This window comes from Pimephales promelas, chromosome 13 (assembly GCF_988280905.1).
Source record: "Pimephales promelas chromosome 13, fPimPro1.hap1.1, whole genome shotgun sequence".
NCBI lineage: Eukaryota > Metazoa > Chordata > Actinopteri > Cypriniformes > Leuciscidae > Pimephales > Pimephales promelas.
In genome coordinates, this window is record NC_142781.1 from 35161742 (window position 1) to 35178936 (window position 17195).

Below are 17195 nucleotides of genomic sequence, written 5' to 3' on the forward strand. Positions count from 1 at the left end.
GATCACACCGGTGTGATCAGTCTTGGCTGGTCCCTGGAGCGTACGATCACACCGGTGTGATTAGAACGTTCAGTGCACACGTCAGCAACTGCTAAATTCAAACTTGCTCTCGCGCGTTGGCTGGCGCTCAGCCAGAGACAGACGCACTCAGTGCTGTCATATATCACAACTATTGAGAGTTTTCAACCACATAATGTTTATTTTAGGTTTCAGACATTTAAATACACATATGTACTAGCAAAACAATGATTTTGAGTTTGTAAAATACTATGGAAGCGGCAATAATAATCCTTTCAATTATAATAAGACGACACATTTTATTCATATCAGATACACATTGTGTAAGTAGCTTAACATTTGATCCTATTCTTCTCCCAGTTCACCAGCCACTTACTATCATGTATTTCGTGAGAAGTGGATGAATTGACGTTATAAATCCAACAGATCCGATTCTCTGAACTGAAAACGAAACTAAAATGGCGCCGCCCGTTGTGCATACAGCTCAACTAACGCGATCGTTATAAAGATGTCTAAACAACAAAACCCATACACTTGCACATATTTGACAATCGGAATATCAGTGTTTCATGATATAGCTAATACATTTTTGAATATTTTTAATAAAAAAGGAAAAATGACATAAAAGCAGATCATCATTCATTCCGCGCTCTGTTCTGGTTATGCTGTGTCACGTGACAAGCAATGACGCGTCGCCATGGAAACATTAAAGTGGCAAGTTCTAAATAACGGTCGCCTTGAAAAACTCACGCTGGGGGGTCAGTTAGAATATTTTAAACTTACGTGTGAAAGGGTTAAAAAACTTACTACAGAAAAAAACTTTTGCACATGATTTACTCGCCCCCGTGTCATCCAAGATGTCCATGTCTTTCTTTCTTCAGTCGAAAAGAAATGAAGGTTTTTGATGAAAACATTCCAGGATTTTCTCCATATAATGGACTTCAATGGGGACCAAACGGTTCAAGGTCCAAAAGAGAGTTTCAGTGCAAACTGTTCAAAGGGCTTTAAACGATTCCAGACGATGAATAAGGGTCTTATCAAGCGAAACGATCGGTTATTTAATAAATAAATAAATAACAAAGTTTAAGTTTTATAAGCTCAAATTTTTCCGAGTCAATTCGTTCATTTCATTTGTTAAATGAACCAAATGACTAGGAAAAAGATTCGTTCATTTTGATTAAACCTCGCCTTGCTCTGTTCTGTGATGCGCGTTCGTGACTCTCCTGTTTGAACTCGTTCATCAAAATGAACGAATCTTTTCCGAGTCATTTGGTTCATTCAACGAATGAAATGAACGAATTGACTCGGAAAAATTTGAGCTTATAAAACGTACATTTTTTTTTTTTTTAAATGAGTGATCGTTTTGCTTGATAAGACCCTCATTCATGGTCTGGAATCGTTTAAAGCCCTTTGGACAGTTTGCATTTTGCACTGAAACTCTCTTTTGGACCTTGAACCGTTTGGTCCCCATTGAAGTCCATTATATGGAGAAAATCCTGGAATGTTTTCATCAAAAACCTTCATTTCTTTTCGACTGAAGAAAGAAAGACATGGACATCTTGGATGACACGGGGGCGAGTGAATTATCAGCAAAAGTTTTTTAAAAAGTGAACTACTCCTTTATTGAAATAGTCATTGAATCATTGGTTCACCAGATTCATTCGTTCAAACGGCTGATTCATTCAGGAATGAAGTAAATGGCTCTCTTTATGAATGAGTCATTGAATCATTGGTTCACCTGATTGATTCACTCAGAACGCTGATTACTTCAGAAACGAAGCACCGCTGTGTGTTACTCTGAGAAAACAACACTTCTGCTCTGGCTTTATGGGTTTTCCTTAATATTTCCTACATATTTACTCATTCCTACATAGAATTGACACACCAATCTTAACTATTCCTATTTCGCTGATCCTGTCCAAAAACACCATGAACATTACATGTAACGTAATTAATTTACATGCATATATCAGAGAATCTAATCCTGTCCCACTGAACAGTCAAATCTAATATTGTGCAAGTATGTACTATACGGAAACATCGAGTTGGGGTCGCAGATGTTTTTATTACGGATTGGTTGAATTGATATTTTAGTTGAGGAACCACAAATTCCCAGAATTTCTCCAGCCCTATTTAACCTCAAAACAGGTTTGCTATTTCTGGTTTTTCTATGTATTAGCAGATGATTGTCTGTTTAATGATGTCCCTAGGGCCGTCTGAGGATGCCTCATCTTCTCCTGCTTTATTTTCTTCTTCTTCTGCATTATTTCTCCGCTGCATGGACTCGTCTTGTGTCTCTGAACTCATTTCACCGCTTCTCCTCCAGAGCAAGATGACATTTCAGATGCACAGCGTCTCGGCACACACACGCTGATCCAGCTGCGCGCTCGCTGCTTATCTAAGATTGGTTACCGCTAGCATCCTCGACCTCTCCGTGTGTGTGTGTGTGTGTGTGTGTGTGTGTGTGTGTGTGTGTTGGTTGGTTTGGATGTTTCTGGTTTGAACGAGATCTCATTGTTTTATGCATTGCAGAGCTGTAGTCTGTTATTGACTACGAATTGAGTTTTCAGCAACACTTTATTTTGATAGTCATGAGGGAGAGTAATTACTGACAGAGTTTACATTTGGGGTGAACTGTCCCTTTAAAGATCCCATATTGTCAAAATTGCCTGTCTTTTGTCATGATAGCAGGTCTAGGGACTGTGAAACTAACAAATGCACACACCCTGCTTTCCATATAAATGTGATGTCAGAACTACTGTCATCGCCTCCAGTCACCTCCCTCACTCGGAAAACATCCGGCCAATCAGAAGAGAGGCTCATGAATATTAAGTAGACAGGCTAAAATCGAGCTGTTCTTGGCAGAGCTCCTGAGAAAGGAGCTGTAGAAATATATTGAGATGCTTTTTGGTACTTATATACAGGAGAGGATTAGGGCCAAGCAATAATAAAAAAATAAAACCATCTCGAGATTAAAGTCATTAAAATGCGAAATTAAACTTGTTAAATTTCGAGGAAAAAAAATCGAAATGCAATCTTGAGAATAAACTCATTAAATATCGAGAATAAAGTCGTTGTGTTTTGAGAAAAAAGTCGAAATACAAATCTTGAGAATAAACTTATTAAATTTCGAGAATAAAGTCGTGTTGAGAAAAAACTTGTTAAATTTCGAGGAAAAATTCGAAATACAATCTTGAGAATAAACTCATTAAATTTCGAGAATGAAGTCTTTGTGTTTTGAGAAAAAAGTCGAAGTACAATCTTGAGAATAAACTGATTAATTTTCAAGAAAAGAGTTGTTGTGTTTCAAGAAAAAACTCGTTAAATTTCGAGAAAAAAGTCGAAATACAATCTTGAGAATAAACGTATTAAATATCGAGAATAAAGTCGTTGTGTTCCGAGAATAAACTCATTAAATTTCAAGAATAAATTTGTTGTGTTTTGAGAAAAAAGTCAAAATATAATCTTGAGAATAAACTCATTAAATTTTGAGAATAAAGTCAAAATACAATCTTGAGAATAAACCGATTCATTTTCGAGAATAAAGTTGTGTTTCGAGAAAAATGACAAAATACAATCTTGAGAATAAACTCTGTATTTCGACTTTATTCTCGAAATTTAATCAGTTTATTCTTAAGATTGTATTTCGACTTTATTCTTGAAATTTAATGAGTTTATTCTCAAGATTGTAATTCGACTTTTTTCTCGAAATTTAATATCTTGAGAATAAACTTATTAAATTTCAAGAATAAAGTCAAAATACAATCTTGAGAATAAACTGATTCATTTTCGAGAATAAAGTTGTGTTTCGAGAAAAAACTCGTTAAATTTCGAGAAAAATGTCGAAATACAATCTTGAGAATAAACTCTGTATTTCGACTTTATTCTCGAAATTTAATCAGTTTATTCTTAAGATTGTATTTCGACTTTATTCTTGAAATTTAATGAGTTTATTCTTAAAATTGTATTTCGACTTTATTCTTGAAATTTAATGAGTTTATTCTCAAGATTGTAATTCGACTTTTTTCTCGAAATTTAATATCTTGAGAATAAACTGATTAAATTTCAAGAATAAAGTCGAAATACAATCTTGAGAATAAACTAATTAAATTTCGAGAATGAAGTCAAAATACAATCTTGAGAATAAACTGATTAATTTTCGAGAATAAAGTTGTTGTGTTTCGAGAAAAAACTCGTTAAATTTATAGAAAAAAGTCGAAATACAATCTTGAAAATAAACTCATTAAATTTCGAGAAAAAAGTCGAAATACAATCTTGAAAATAAACTCATTAAATTTCGAGAAAAAAGTTGAAATACAATCTTGAGAATAAACTCATTAAATTTCGAGAATAAAGTCGAAATACAATCTTGAGAATAAACTCATTAAATTTCAAGAATAAAGTCGAAATACAATCTTGAGAATAAACTCATTAAATATCGAGAATAAAGTCGTTGTGTTCCGAGAATAAACTCATTAAATTTCAAGAATAAATTTGTTGTGTTTCGCAAAAAAAACTTGTTAAATTTCGAGAAAAAAGTCGAAATGCAATCTTGGGAATAAACTCATTAAATATCGAGAATAAAGTCGAAATACAATCTTGAGAATTGTATTATAGGTCTAAATCCATGTGATCACTTATATCAGTGTTATATCATCATATCGTCCGGCCCTAAATCTTGTTTAGTTTTTTTTGTCAGTGTTTTAAAAACATCCAACTATGCAGAATATATGATGGTAAATATCCAATTGATGAGTTGTCAATACAATATATAGGGTATGATGATCTAGTTGTTTCTGTGAATCTCAGCGATGGGTTTTGCTTCTCTGTCCTGTAGCTTTTGGCAGTTTGTGAAAATATACCTCAGATTTCTTGTCAAATCTAGGTACAGTCAATCGCAAAGCTTTTTCCCATTTTAGATGTGATTTGTGTGTTTTTCGTGGCATTCACGCTGAAAACTCGGTGAAAAAAACGTTGACTCTCTATAGTCGATCCCTGAATTTTGATTTCTAAGTCTTTTAAGATGATCAGAGCTTTTTTGGGGCTAATTGAACTAATCCCAATAACCCCAATCCACACATAAACAGCATGTTGGTCTCGTTTTTCAAATCTGTTTGACAGCAACCAGCTTTATCCTAAAAATGACACTCGAATACAACCCAAAGAAGCTCTGAGGTAATGGGAATTATTTATGATTTTCTTCGTTCGTAATCCTCTCATCTTTCTAATTCATTATGTAATTTGCCAGAGTCGATGTCCTTGGGTCTGAAGAAGAAGTGTTTGTGGAGAATGTTTTCTGTAATTACTGTAGGTCAGTTTGATATAGGCTCACACAAACAGCTTCAAGAAAACATTGATTTTCTGCTAAACAAAAAGCGGAGAAAGGGAGTTACGCAAGGCTCGATTCTTGGCCCGCTTTCATTGATTGTTTGTGCGAGATAATGAGTCGTGGTTTTTCTCTTTCACTGCTGGCTATTTCCATGAGTTTGGTCTGACCTGCTTCGAGGACTTTTCAGTGAACGAGGATTTGATTACGCCGACTCTGAATATGCTTTGTGTGGCGTTAATGAATTCGTGTAAAAGGGAGATTTGTGTATGCAAGAGAACCTCGCTCTAATAACCTACTTCTAGAAGTGTTTTGTGTGTTGTGCTCGAATCTGTTTATAGGTTTGTAACTGGATTGCGGCGGACTTATGACCCACATCATGGTGGTTCACGTCATAGTCTTATGGAAACCCACTTTATTATGAGATAAAACCTCAAAATTATGAGATAATAAGCCATATTATTATGATTAAAAGTCAAAATTGTGTTATTATGCTTTTTAATAATCAGTTATATTCCCGATTTGACTACGGATGGGAACAAATCTTGAACTGAGTTGATTTGAATAATGACATTATTGTCTTATATAGAGCTGCAAATCAATTTTTTTCATAATTAATGATTTTTTTTTTTCAACATTGACTGTGTTGGAACTCTCGTATTTTTAGAAATTAAATTAGTCTCATATTTGATGTTCGCATTACAATTATGTACAATTATTACTGTGAAGCTGCTTTGAAACAATCTGTATTGTTTAGAAATAATTAAAATTCTTGACTTTTTATCTCGTAAGCTCATGATAATGACTTGGTGTCTCCTAATTTTTGGGTGTGGTGGAAATGGGCTCCCATATATTAATATTAATAATAATGATTCTGTAGATTTATTTTGAAATTATTGTTTTGAAGTCTCCCTGTGTTGTAAATCAAGGGTTTAATGTCGTTTATGATGTTTTTCAAAGACTCGCTGGTGTTTCTGATGTCACAAACGACCTTGTAACCAATCAGATCAACGTGTGATCAACCAGTGGAGTGGAGGCGGGGCTCATTTGCATATTCATAGAACCGCACATAATAAATGAGGTGTCGAGTTACATTCAAGATATTTTAAGACATGATGAATTTATATATGTAATTTTGGTGATCAAAGATAAGTTTTAAGGGATAGAATTATTGACCACAGGTGGACTTTAATGTTTTTAATTAGAACAATTGAGGAAAAATGGTGGCTAAACAAAAGGAAATCAACAACTTTTCAATGAAAAAAGTTGTCTCTGGCATCAACAGGTCTTTACCAACTTTAAAAGACATGATTCTAACAATATTTTATTTTTTATCACACACACACACAGCTAAAGAGTGTTTTATAGAGTTACTATAGTTACTGTACTGAATGGAGCCTTTTTATAAGCTTAATTTTATTAAATGCTTCATTTTTTATACTGACATATTACAGATGTCAATGGCGTATTGATCATTATAGGTGTTTTAAAGGGATAGTTCACTTTGAAATTAATGTTTGGTATGTTTTAGCTTACCTCAAGGGCGTCCAAGATGTAGATGTAGGCGTATTGATCATTATAGGCGTTATCAATCATTTAGTTGCTAGTTTGAGTTGAGAAATACACATGTCAGCATTATCACTAATCTGTGTGTGCATTTTGCTTTAAAACCAAGCAAGTTCCCTCATAAAACCATGTGTTTATTACATCACAATCGCAATATTGACCTCAATAATCGCAATATGACATCTTCCCCAAGTCTGTTTTCCATTTTAAAATGGCATTTTGAAGCTGATATGGCATTAAAATCAAATACAAAGAGCTCTTTATGAGCTCAGGCCTAAATCATACACAAAATGTTGGATTTGACTTCTGGAAGTTTCTCATTCAAGCAGATTGGAGCTGTGACTAAACATAGATGGCTTTGCTTTAAAGGGGACATATCATGCAAAACACACTTTTTTAGCCCTTAAATGCATTTTGTTGTATATTTGGAGTGTTTATAAGTACAGAAAAGATGAAATTATTCTCTTCAGGTGCTTTGTTTATATCTTTATATTCTGTTTTGGTCATATTTTTCAACCTGTTCAGATTTTTCTGTTTTCTATAACGTTTTTTGAGGAAGTGCGTCACCGTATTTGCAGCGGAACTGACGAATAAGGACATCGACTACCGGCCCAACACTTCCAGCAATCCGCCGTTATTATTTCTCGCTCCGATTTTGTAGTCCGAGCTCAATGATGCAGAAGTTACGAGAGGGCAAGTCTAAATGTTCGGTTGTTGGATGTAGTACTTTAAGGATTCCCACTTCAACAACCTCCGCCGGTAACGTTATACAGAAGGGTTTGCCGATCGACTTCGTCTGAATGAGAGGTCAATTCCTTCTATCTTTGGAGACGACGAACAGAGCATTTCGATAAGCTGTAAATATCGCTAATAAAAATAAAGTACTTTACTTTCTTAAAACACATGGTGGTCATGGTTTAGCAGTACCTTTGTCTTTCTTTGTTTTGGTTTTGAAGTAACGTTACACGTCTGCAGTATTATTGTTCTTGAGTTTCATCAATGCTCATTTACGTTAGCTGCGTTGTTTTCTGAGGCTTTTCTAAACGTATCATATTGTCAATACAGATTGTTTGTGGTAAGATTAGACCGTAGCCATTTATCTTGTCAGTGTGTTTGTTTTAACAAGAGAAATAGTCGACTTTCAATAATAACACAAAACAGTTAACTCACATTGTTCTGCAGGTTCGTCGTCGTCTTTATCGACTCGCTCGCTCTGGCTGGAATATGTAAGGCTTGATGGACAAGTCTTCTGTTGTTGACATTTTATTAACAAGTGAATAAAAATGTTCTTTGAAGGAATCGTATATAATCGTATATCTCTAATAAAACTACAATAATGGCCGAACGTGCGGAGTTGAACCGACCGTGAACTCATCGACCTGGAGAGCGGGCGGGGTGTGACGCATCTCCTTTTATTTAAAGGGGCCGCTTTGAAACGGGTCGCTCACAGACGCACATCAGAAAAGGGGCTTGTGGAGCTATAATAATGAGGAATTCAGACCCAAGCATTGCAGTTATGCTTTATATAGACCACAAATGTATGATTTATATGTAAAAATGAATGATTTAAAAGCATATGTACCCTTTAAAGTGACTCATGTGATCCTCGTAGACCAAACACTCTTCATGATGGTAAACCTGTTAGATGATCTCCTGAATGTAAAGCGTTATTTGTGTTGTGTTGTACAGTGGACCAGGCCGACCCGTACGCTCATGTGGCGGCTCTTCACTTCGATCAGATGCTGCAGAGGTTCGGATCGCCCATCATCATCCTCAACCTCGTCAAGGTGAGACTCAGAGACTCACATTTCACCCCCAAATCAGACGGAAATGATCTTTTGCGTAATGTCATGTGGAGGACTGTAAAGAAACGAATGTCTTAGTATATTATCAAATATAATTGCTGAATATTTGATTATGATCTTCTATTAAATAGTCTTAAAAAGCTGAGATAGCAATACATTCATTATAAATAAATACTAAAAAATTAAGTCTGTTCGTTTCGGACTATGTGAGTTTCTTCTGCTCAAGGCTGCATTTATTTGATAAAAAATACAGTAAAAATAGTGAAGAGGACGTTTGTACAATTACACTAAAAGACTTTTACTTGATAAAAGAGTCTAAACTATTAATCAAACCTTAGAAATTAATGTACAAATTTATACAGTGGGATTTATAGGGTTAATTCTGATTTATTTTATGCAATAATTTTTTAATGTATTATTTAAGTCAAATATATTTAGTGTATTTAATCCTTATATATATATATTTTAATGTGCCCTCCATTTTCATTTACTCATCCTGGCGACCCATTTTATTCATGTTTGAAAACTTGCTCATCCATAATTTGATAAAAAATACAGTATAAATAGTGAAATATTATTCTAATGTAAATCATCAGTTTTCTATGTGATTATATAGTAAAGTGTAATTTATTCCTGTGATCAAAGCTGGATTTATCATCATTACTCCAGTCTTCAGTGTCACATGATCCTTCACAAATATGATTATTTCATTTATTCAAACATTTATGATTATTATCAGTGATGAAAACAGTGATGCATTTTATTGTTCAGGATTTTTTGATTTAATACAGATTCATTAATTTTCAAAACATTATAAATGTCTTTACTGACACATTTGGTGAATGTAATGCATCATATCTTGAATGAAAGCTCCCTGCTGTGCTTCACATTAACACTTATGTAATGCACTTCCTATAAAAACACACACTGACACACACACACACACACACACACACACACACACAGTTTGAGCTGGAGTGCTTTCAAACACACTCTCTCTCTCTCACACACACACACACACACAGTTTTAACTGGACCTCAATGCACTCACAAACACACACATTTACAGTGTATTTGACACACACACACAGACACACACACAGACACACACACGTGTGATGACCACATGTCCCGCTAAACGAGCATGTGGAGTTAATTAGACCTCATTCTTAGCATGTAATTCGCCTCGTTTGGGTCATTAAGGATCTTTTGTCACATGCTTTTATCCAGACGGACACACACACACACACACACTAGCACATGTGTTTTAAACCTGTCAGGCACACCGGTGTGTGTGAAACACAGATCCGCTTTCGGCACACGAACATCACGTGTCTGATCAAACCGGGCCGAGGAGATTCGGGTCTCTGTTCCTGAACATTTACAGCAGACTCAGGGTGTGTGTGTGTGTGTGTGTGTGAGAGAGAGACCGTGTGTGTGTATGAGTACACTGAGCTCCAGCCCAGACTGTGTGTGTGTGTGTTTGTGAGTGTGTGTGTGTATGAGTACACTGAGCTCCAGACTGTGTGTGTGTGTGTGTGTGTGTGTGTGTGTGTGTGTGTGTGTATGAGTACACTGAGCTCCAGCCCAGACTGTGTGTGTGTGTGTTTGTGAGTGTGTGTGTGTATGAGTACACTGAGCTCCAGACTGTGTGTGTGTGTGTGTTTGTGTGTGTGTATGAGGACACTGAGCTCCAGCCCAGACTGTGTGTGTGTATATATGTGTGTGCATTGAGCTCCAGTGTGTGTGTGTGTGTGTGTGTGTGAGTACATTGAGCTCCAGCCCAGAATGTGTGTGTGTGTGTGTGTGTGTGTGTGTGTGTCAGAGAGAGTGTGAGAGCACCGGTGTGTGTGTGTGTGTGTGAGTACATTGAGCTCCAGCCCAGAATGTGTGTGTGTGTGTGTGTGTGTCAGAGAGAGTGTGAGAGCACCGGTGTGTGTGTGTGTGTGTGTGAGTACATTGAGCTCCAGCCCAGAATGTGTGTGTGTGTGTGTGTGTGTGTGTGTGTCAGAGAGAGTGTGAGAGCTCCGGTGTGTGTGTGTGTGTGTGTGTGTGTGTGTGTGTGTGTATGAGTACACTGAGCTCCAGCCCAGACTGTATGTGTGTGTGTGTTTGTGAGTGTGTGTGTGTTTGTGAGTGTGTGTGTGTGTGTGTGTGTGTGTGTGTGTGTGTGTGTTTTCCACTGGCCCCCAGTAGCGAGTGTGATGATGATGATGATAGGAATCGGGCGCTCGAGTCGTTTAACAGCACGTGTAAATGTGGCCCGAGGTTTGTGCACGTTAACCAGCGGATCACGTGTGTGTCTGCGTGTGTGTGTGTGTGTGTGTGATAATGTCTACTCGTCTTCATCTTAGATTAGTCATTGCTCTCGACAGGAGCAGAAGGACAGGGTGTTTGAGTCCACATCATGTGCTTCGCTGCTCCTCTCCGATGTTCTCCAGCGACACACACACACTCCAGCGACACACACACACTTCAGCGACACACACACACTCCTTGTTATTTGCGTTGAGGATCGCAGTCGATCCAGCTTTGATGACTCACTTATGATCATATAGAGAGAAATATGCAAATGATGCTGATATTTATATGGACAGACGGTGAGAGTGTAAATCAGTGAGATCTTTATCACAGTAGCAGATACTTGCATAAAGTGCATATAAATATCAATATCTCCCTATAATATGTTTGAGTAAGATTTAATTGCTTAGTTTTATGATCAAAACATATGCGATGCAATCCTATGATGACTGAGAGAGCTTTCCTCAAAGCCTGATGATCATATTTTACACTCATGATTTTTCGCCTGATAATCGAGTAAACCGAAGCTGCTTCAGTGCAGATGAAATATTAATAACAATGTCAAAGTTATTCTTACATTTACTTGTAAGAATCAGGCATTTGACCCCAGAAAGACACGAGCTGAAGAGGACGTTTGTACAATTACACTAAAAGACATTTACTTGATAAACTATTAATCAGACCTTAGAAATGAATGTACAAATTTATACAGTGGGATTTATAGGGTTAATTCTGATTTATTTTATGGAATAATTTTTTAATCTATTATTTAAGTCAAATATATTTAGCATATTTAATCCATATATATATATATTAGGGCTGTCAAACGATTAATCGCATCCAAAATAAAAGTTTGTGTTTACATAATATATATGGGTGCACTGTGTATAATTATTATATATATATAAATACACACGCATGTATATTTAAGAAAAAAATATTATTTATATATAAAATTTTTATATTTATATAAAATATAAATTATATATAAATCTATATACTGTATATACATGAAAATATTTCTTAAATATATACAAGCATGTGTGTGTATTTTTATATATATATATATATAAAATAATTATATACTGTGCACCCATATATATTATGTAAACACAAACTTTTATTTTGGACGCGATTAATCGCGATTAATCGTTTGACAGCCCAAATACATATATATATATATATATATATATATATATATATATATATATATATATATATATATATATATATATATATATATATATATTAATGACATATTTTTTTATTTGTATTTTATTTTTAATGTGCCCTCCATTTTCCTTTAATCATCCTGCAGACCCATTTTATTCATGTTTGAAAACCTATGCTCATCCATAAACATGATTTCTGGCCGTCAAAATAAATATTTAACTGTTTTCGGCATTGATAATAATCATAAATGTGTCTTGATCATCAGATCATCATATTAGAGTGATTTCTGAAGGATCACGTGACACTGAAGACTGGAGTAATGATGATAAATTCAGCTTTGATCACAGGAATAAATTACACTTTACTATATATTCACATAGAAAACTGACGATTTACATTAGAATAATATCTCACAATTTACTGTTTTTGTATCATATTAATGCAGCCGAGAAATCTTACGGATAAAAAAATTTGACTGATACTGAAGTAGTATAGTTTTATAGTCCAAAAATGTGTTAAATTCCTCTAAAATGCATTTTATATGCATAAAAGCTTTAAGTATGGTGTTACTCAAATATCTACACATTCCTAAATCAATATACATTTACTTAAACAGCAAAATGACTTTTTTGTACCGTATATTTATACATTTATACAAAAATGCTTGAGTATTTGCAAAGGGTCCGTTGTTCCCAAAGGTTTGCTGTTGTTGTTGTGTGTGCCGCAGGTTAACCGTGTTTGATGAGAGCTGGTTTAGTTTAGTTTGAAGTGTTGTAATCGGTGTGATAATGGTTGATTTGGTGATTGTGATGTCCTCAGAAGCGAGAGAAGAGGAAGCATGAGAAGATCCTGAGCGAGGAGCTGTACCCCGCCATCACCAACCTGAACCAGTTCCTCCCGCCGGAGCACGGCATCGAGTACATCGCCTGGGACATGGCCCGATACACCAAGAGGTGTGAGTGTGTGTGTGTGTGTGTGAGTAAACATGTTAGTATCATGTTAAAAAATGCTAATTCATGTTAGCAACATGGTAAATCACGTAAGCAACATTGTAATGTTAAAACATGCTAATTCATGTTAGCAACATACTAAATCCTGTTAGTGTAATGTTAAAACATGCTAATTCATGTTAGCAACATGTTAAATCACGTAAGCAACATTGTAATGTTAAAACATGCTAATTCATGTTAGCAACATATTAAATCCTGTTAGTGTAATGTTAAAACATGCTAATTCATGTTAGCAACATGTTAAATCACGTAAGCAACATGCTAAATCCTGTTAGTGAAGTGGTAAAACATGCTAATTCATGTTAGCAACATGTTAAATCACGTAAGCAACATTGTAATGTTAAAACATGCTAATTCATGTTAGCAACATACTAAATCCTGTTAGTGTAATGTTAAAACATGCTAATTCATGTTAGCAACATGTTAAATCACGTAAGCAACATGCTAAATCCTGTTAGTGTAGTGTTAAAACATGCTAATTCATGTTAGCAACATGTTAAATCACGTAAGCAACATTGTAATGTTAAAACATGCTAATTCATGTTAGCAACATGTTAAATCACGTAAGCAACATGCTAAATCCTGTTAGTGTAGTGTTAAAACATGCTAATTCATGTTAGCAACATGTTAAATCACGTAAGCAACATGCTAAATCCTGTTGGTGTAATGTTAAAACATGCTAATTCATGTTAGCAACATGTTAAATCACGTAAGCAACATGCTAAATCCTGTTGGTGTAGTGTTAAAACATGCTAATTCATGTTAGCAACATGTTAAATCACGTAAGCAACATTGTAATGTTAAAACATGCTAATTCATGTTAGCAACATGTTAAATCACATAAGCAACATGCTAAATCCTGTTAGTGTAGTGTTAAAACATGCTAATTCATGTTAGCAACATGTTAAATCACATAAGCAACATGTTAAATCCTGTTAGTGTAGTGTTAAAACATGCTAATTCATGTTAGCAACATGTTAAATCCTGTAAATCTCTTTGTTTCTTCTCTCCTGTGCAGTAAACTGTGTAACGTGCTGGACCGTCTCAGTATGATCGCTGAGAATGTGGTGAAGAGGACGGGCTTCTTCGTTAATCGACCCGACTTCTACTGCCACACGATACGTCCTGATGAGAGGTGAATGTGTGTTTAATTAAAGGGTTCGTTCACCCAAACATGACAACTCTGCCAGTAATGTTTGACCCCGTCAAACTTTCCTTCATCTTCAGATATTTGTGATTAAATCTGAGAGCTGTCTCACTCCTCCATAGGCTTCTGTTGTAATTGAAACTTGCCGGAACAGAAAGTTATTAAAGACATCGTTAAAATAGTCCGAGTGACGACAGCGGCTCAATCAAGTAGATTTCTGTTCATGATATTCAGCTGCTATTACATGTTTTGCAATAAGACTGAATTTGAATGATATATACGTTTACTTTTATTTATTTTTTTTACTTTATTGGAATCGAAATTAGGAATCGATAAGCAGAATCGCAATCGTTAAAATTCAATTCATTATAACTGTGGTTACAATTATTAGGGAGATCATAAAATGCATAATTAAAGCATTAAAAAAAAAATAAAAGCTTTAAGTAAAGTGTTACTCCAATATCTAAAAACTAAACGTCGAAATGACTTAAATTAAGTCTTAATTTCTAAAAAAAATTAAAAGATCAAAATGAAGCGTTTTGGCCTAAAACAACAAATAATATTGTATTGCATCTCAAGTATATGTATCTTGATTTTAAGATTTTTTAAATATTTGTGCAAGAAAACAAGACAAAAGTACTTGGAAGAACCTTATTTTGTTTGTAGTGTAATGCTGATTATGTATATAATAATGAATGTCCGACTCGCTTAGAAATGCAATCAGAAAATATTGTGTGGCAATGTTTTGCAAATGTTTCCCGCAGGAGTTGAATGGTTTTCCATTAGTGACATTAGTTTTTTCACTGCAAACTCCTAGAAATCAATGATTTTTATTTCATGTGAAGATAGATCCGCTTCTGCAAACCCATGATGCTCAAAACACTCAGTGTGGCTTATCATCTCAGACTCAGTGTATTTATAAAGGATAGTAAAAACCACAGTGGTTGACCATTTTACCGAGCAATATCATTTAAAAGAAATACAAAACAATATGACAATAAGACACATATAAATGTTAAACACAATAGAAAGTTGAGCCTTCTGGAAAAGACCGAGACCAATGGACTGCAGTGGTTTTCCTCTTCCAGGGAAACGGTATGAATCCACATTTATTATTTAATTTTTTTTAAAGTGTTGAACACCTATTCTGCCCTACAAAGCAAAAAGGCAGTAACTACGCAGAGTGCAGAACTGAGATAAATGTCTTTAACTAGGGCTTTTTGCAGTTACTGTACAAACAACTACCATTTTTCTTCAAAATGACACACATTTGAGATAAGATGTTTTGTCACATAACTAAGAATGCCTTGAATGTCATGAAAATGATAATAACTAATGTTTGACCAACTAATGTTTGCAGCTACTGCCTTTTTCTCCCTTAAAACGCATCGTACAGACCAAACTGTAAGGCCTAGAAACTCGGTCAGATGGTAGTTCTCAATTTGGGGAGAACCTATCAGAGTATGATCTCGAATTGGCCAGTAGGTGGCGCTACAGCAAGAAAAAGTACGAAATCTTACATTACTGTGATCCCTGGCTTAAGACGGACAAAACGTATTTCTCCGATTTTGATTTTGGCTGCAAAAATCTTCTGCCATCTTGGATTTTGTCCAAAACCTACTTTTGCGAAATTGAAATTTTGAAATTTTGCATTTGGTTCGCATTTAGAAAATGGCAACTCAAAAGCCTATAAATCCTAAACGGAAACTCAGGACTTTGAAAAACTGGTGGGCATATCATGTGACAACTTTATTGTATAGAGATCGGACCATAGGTGGCGCTATAACTATCAAACAGCTTTGAAAACCATATATTTCCAATGGTAAATTGGCTGTAAATGGTCTTTTCCATCAATGATGTCAGTGATTAAACGCTTGCTAAATTAAACGTAATGCCTTAAATGCATATGTGCTTGAACCCCCGTAAATGTTGCTCACAGCTTTAATTTGCTTTATTTTTACAATGGTGGCTTGAATAACCACTTTGGGAAAAGGAAATTGGGCTAAAATGAATACAGTACATTAGAAATACATACAGGTTAGCATAAAATACAATGTACAACACAGTAATGATTATGAGAAGCAACTGCTTGTGTCCGTGAACACGCATGATATGAAACTGAAATGAGTGTATCCAGTTTGAGAATATTCTGCAAAGATGAACTCCACATGGGCAGAATGTGTGTACAGTGCTTCAATACGCTATTTCTGTCCTCACATAAGAGCTCAGAAAGGTCGCGACCTCCCATCTGAGTCACAGCTGAAGTGAATGGCAGCACTTTTGTTTGTTTTCCAGCATTTGTTTCTGATGGTCCACGTGATGAACAGTAGAGCGTCTAATGGAGCCGTTTGCATCGACACACTCTCATCAAACTGTGTTTTGTTGTTCAGGTGGGGAGATCTGGGAGGAAAGGTCACACCGAACGGCAGATTACAGGTTCGTCAATAATCTCCAGTCCTCAGACTCTCGGCATCACAACTGCTCCGTGTTGACTCTCAGTCTGGGCCATTTAGCGCCTGTTTGATTCCCGTATTTAAACACCAGTCGCACTTTGGATGATTTTATGTTGTTTTATGAGTGGTAGTTCAATTTATTAAGGTGAAAATCCAGCGTTTAATGTTGTTTATATGTCTATTTTTAATATGCTTTAAAACAAACCATGTGTAAAGTGAGGCGGGGCTCATTTGCATATTCAACAGCGTATACTAAATTAGGTGTCGAGTTACATTCAAGATATTTTAAGGCAAAAATAAATGCTAAATATGTAATTTTGGTGATTTTATGGAATCAAATTAATATTGCGAGATATGAAAACTAATTTAAAAACACTTTTATATCTGCCTTTGTTC

General features: G+C 35.4%; 1 protein-coding gene across 1 annotated transcript in view; it reads left to right on the top strand.

Moving 5' to 3' along the window:
• Positions 1–17195, top strand: part of fig4a (FIG4 phosphoinositide 5-phosphatase a) — a 63627-nt gene that overhangs the window by 18168 nt on the left and 28264 nt on the right. Inside the window, exons 11-14 of the mRNA XM_039690088.2 lie at positions 8600–8697; positions 13009–13142; positions 14218–14334; positions 16737–16782. Of these exons, the coding sequence (XP_039546022.2) occupies positions 8600–8697; positions 13009–13142; positions 14218–14334; positions 16737–16782 (395 nt within the window). The remainder of the gene's footprint in view (positions 1–8599; positions 8698–13008; positions 13143–14217; positions 14335–16736; positions 16783–17195) is intronic.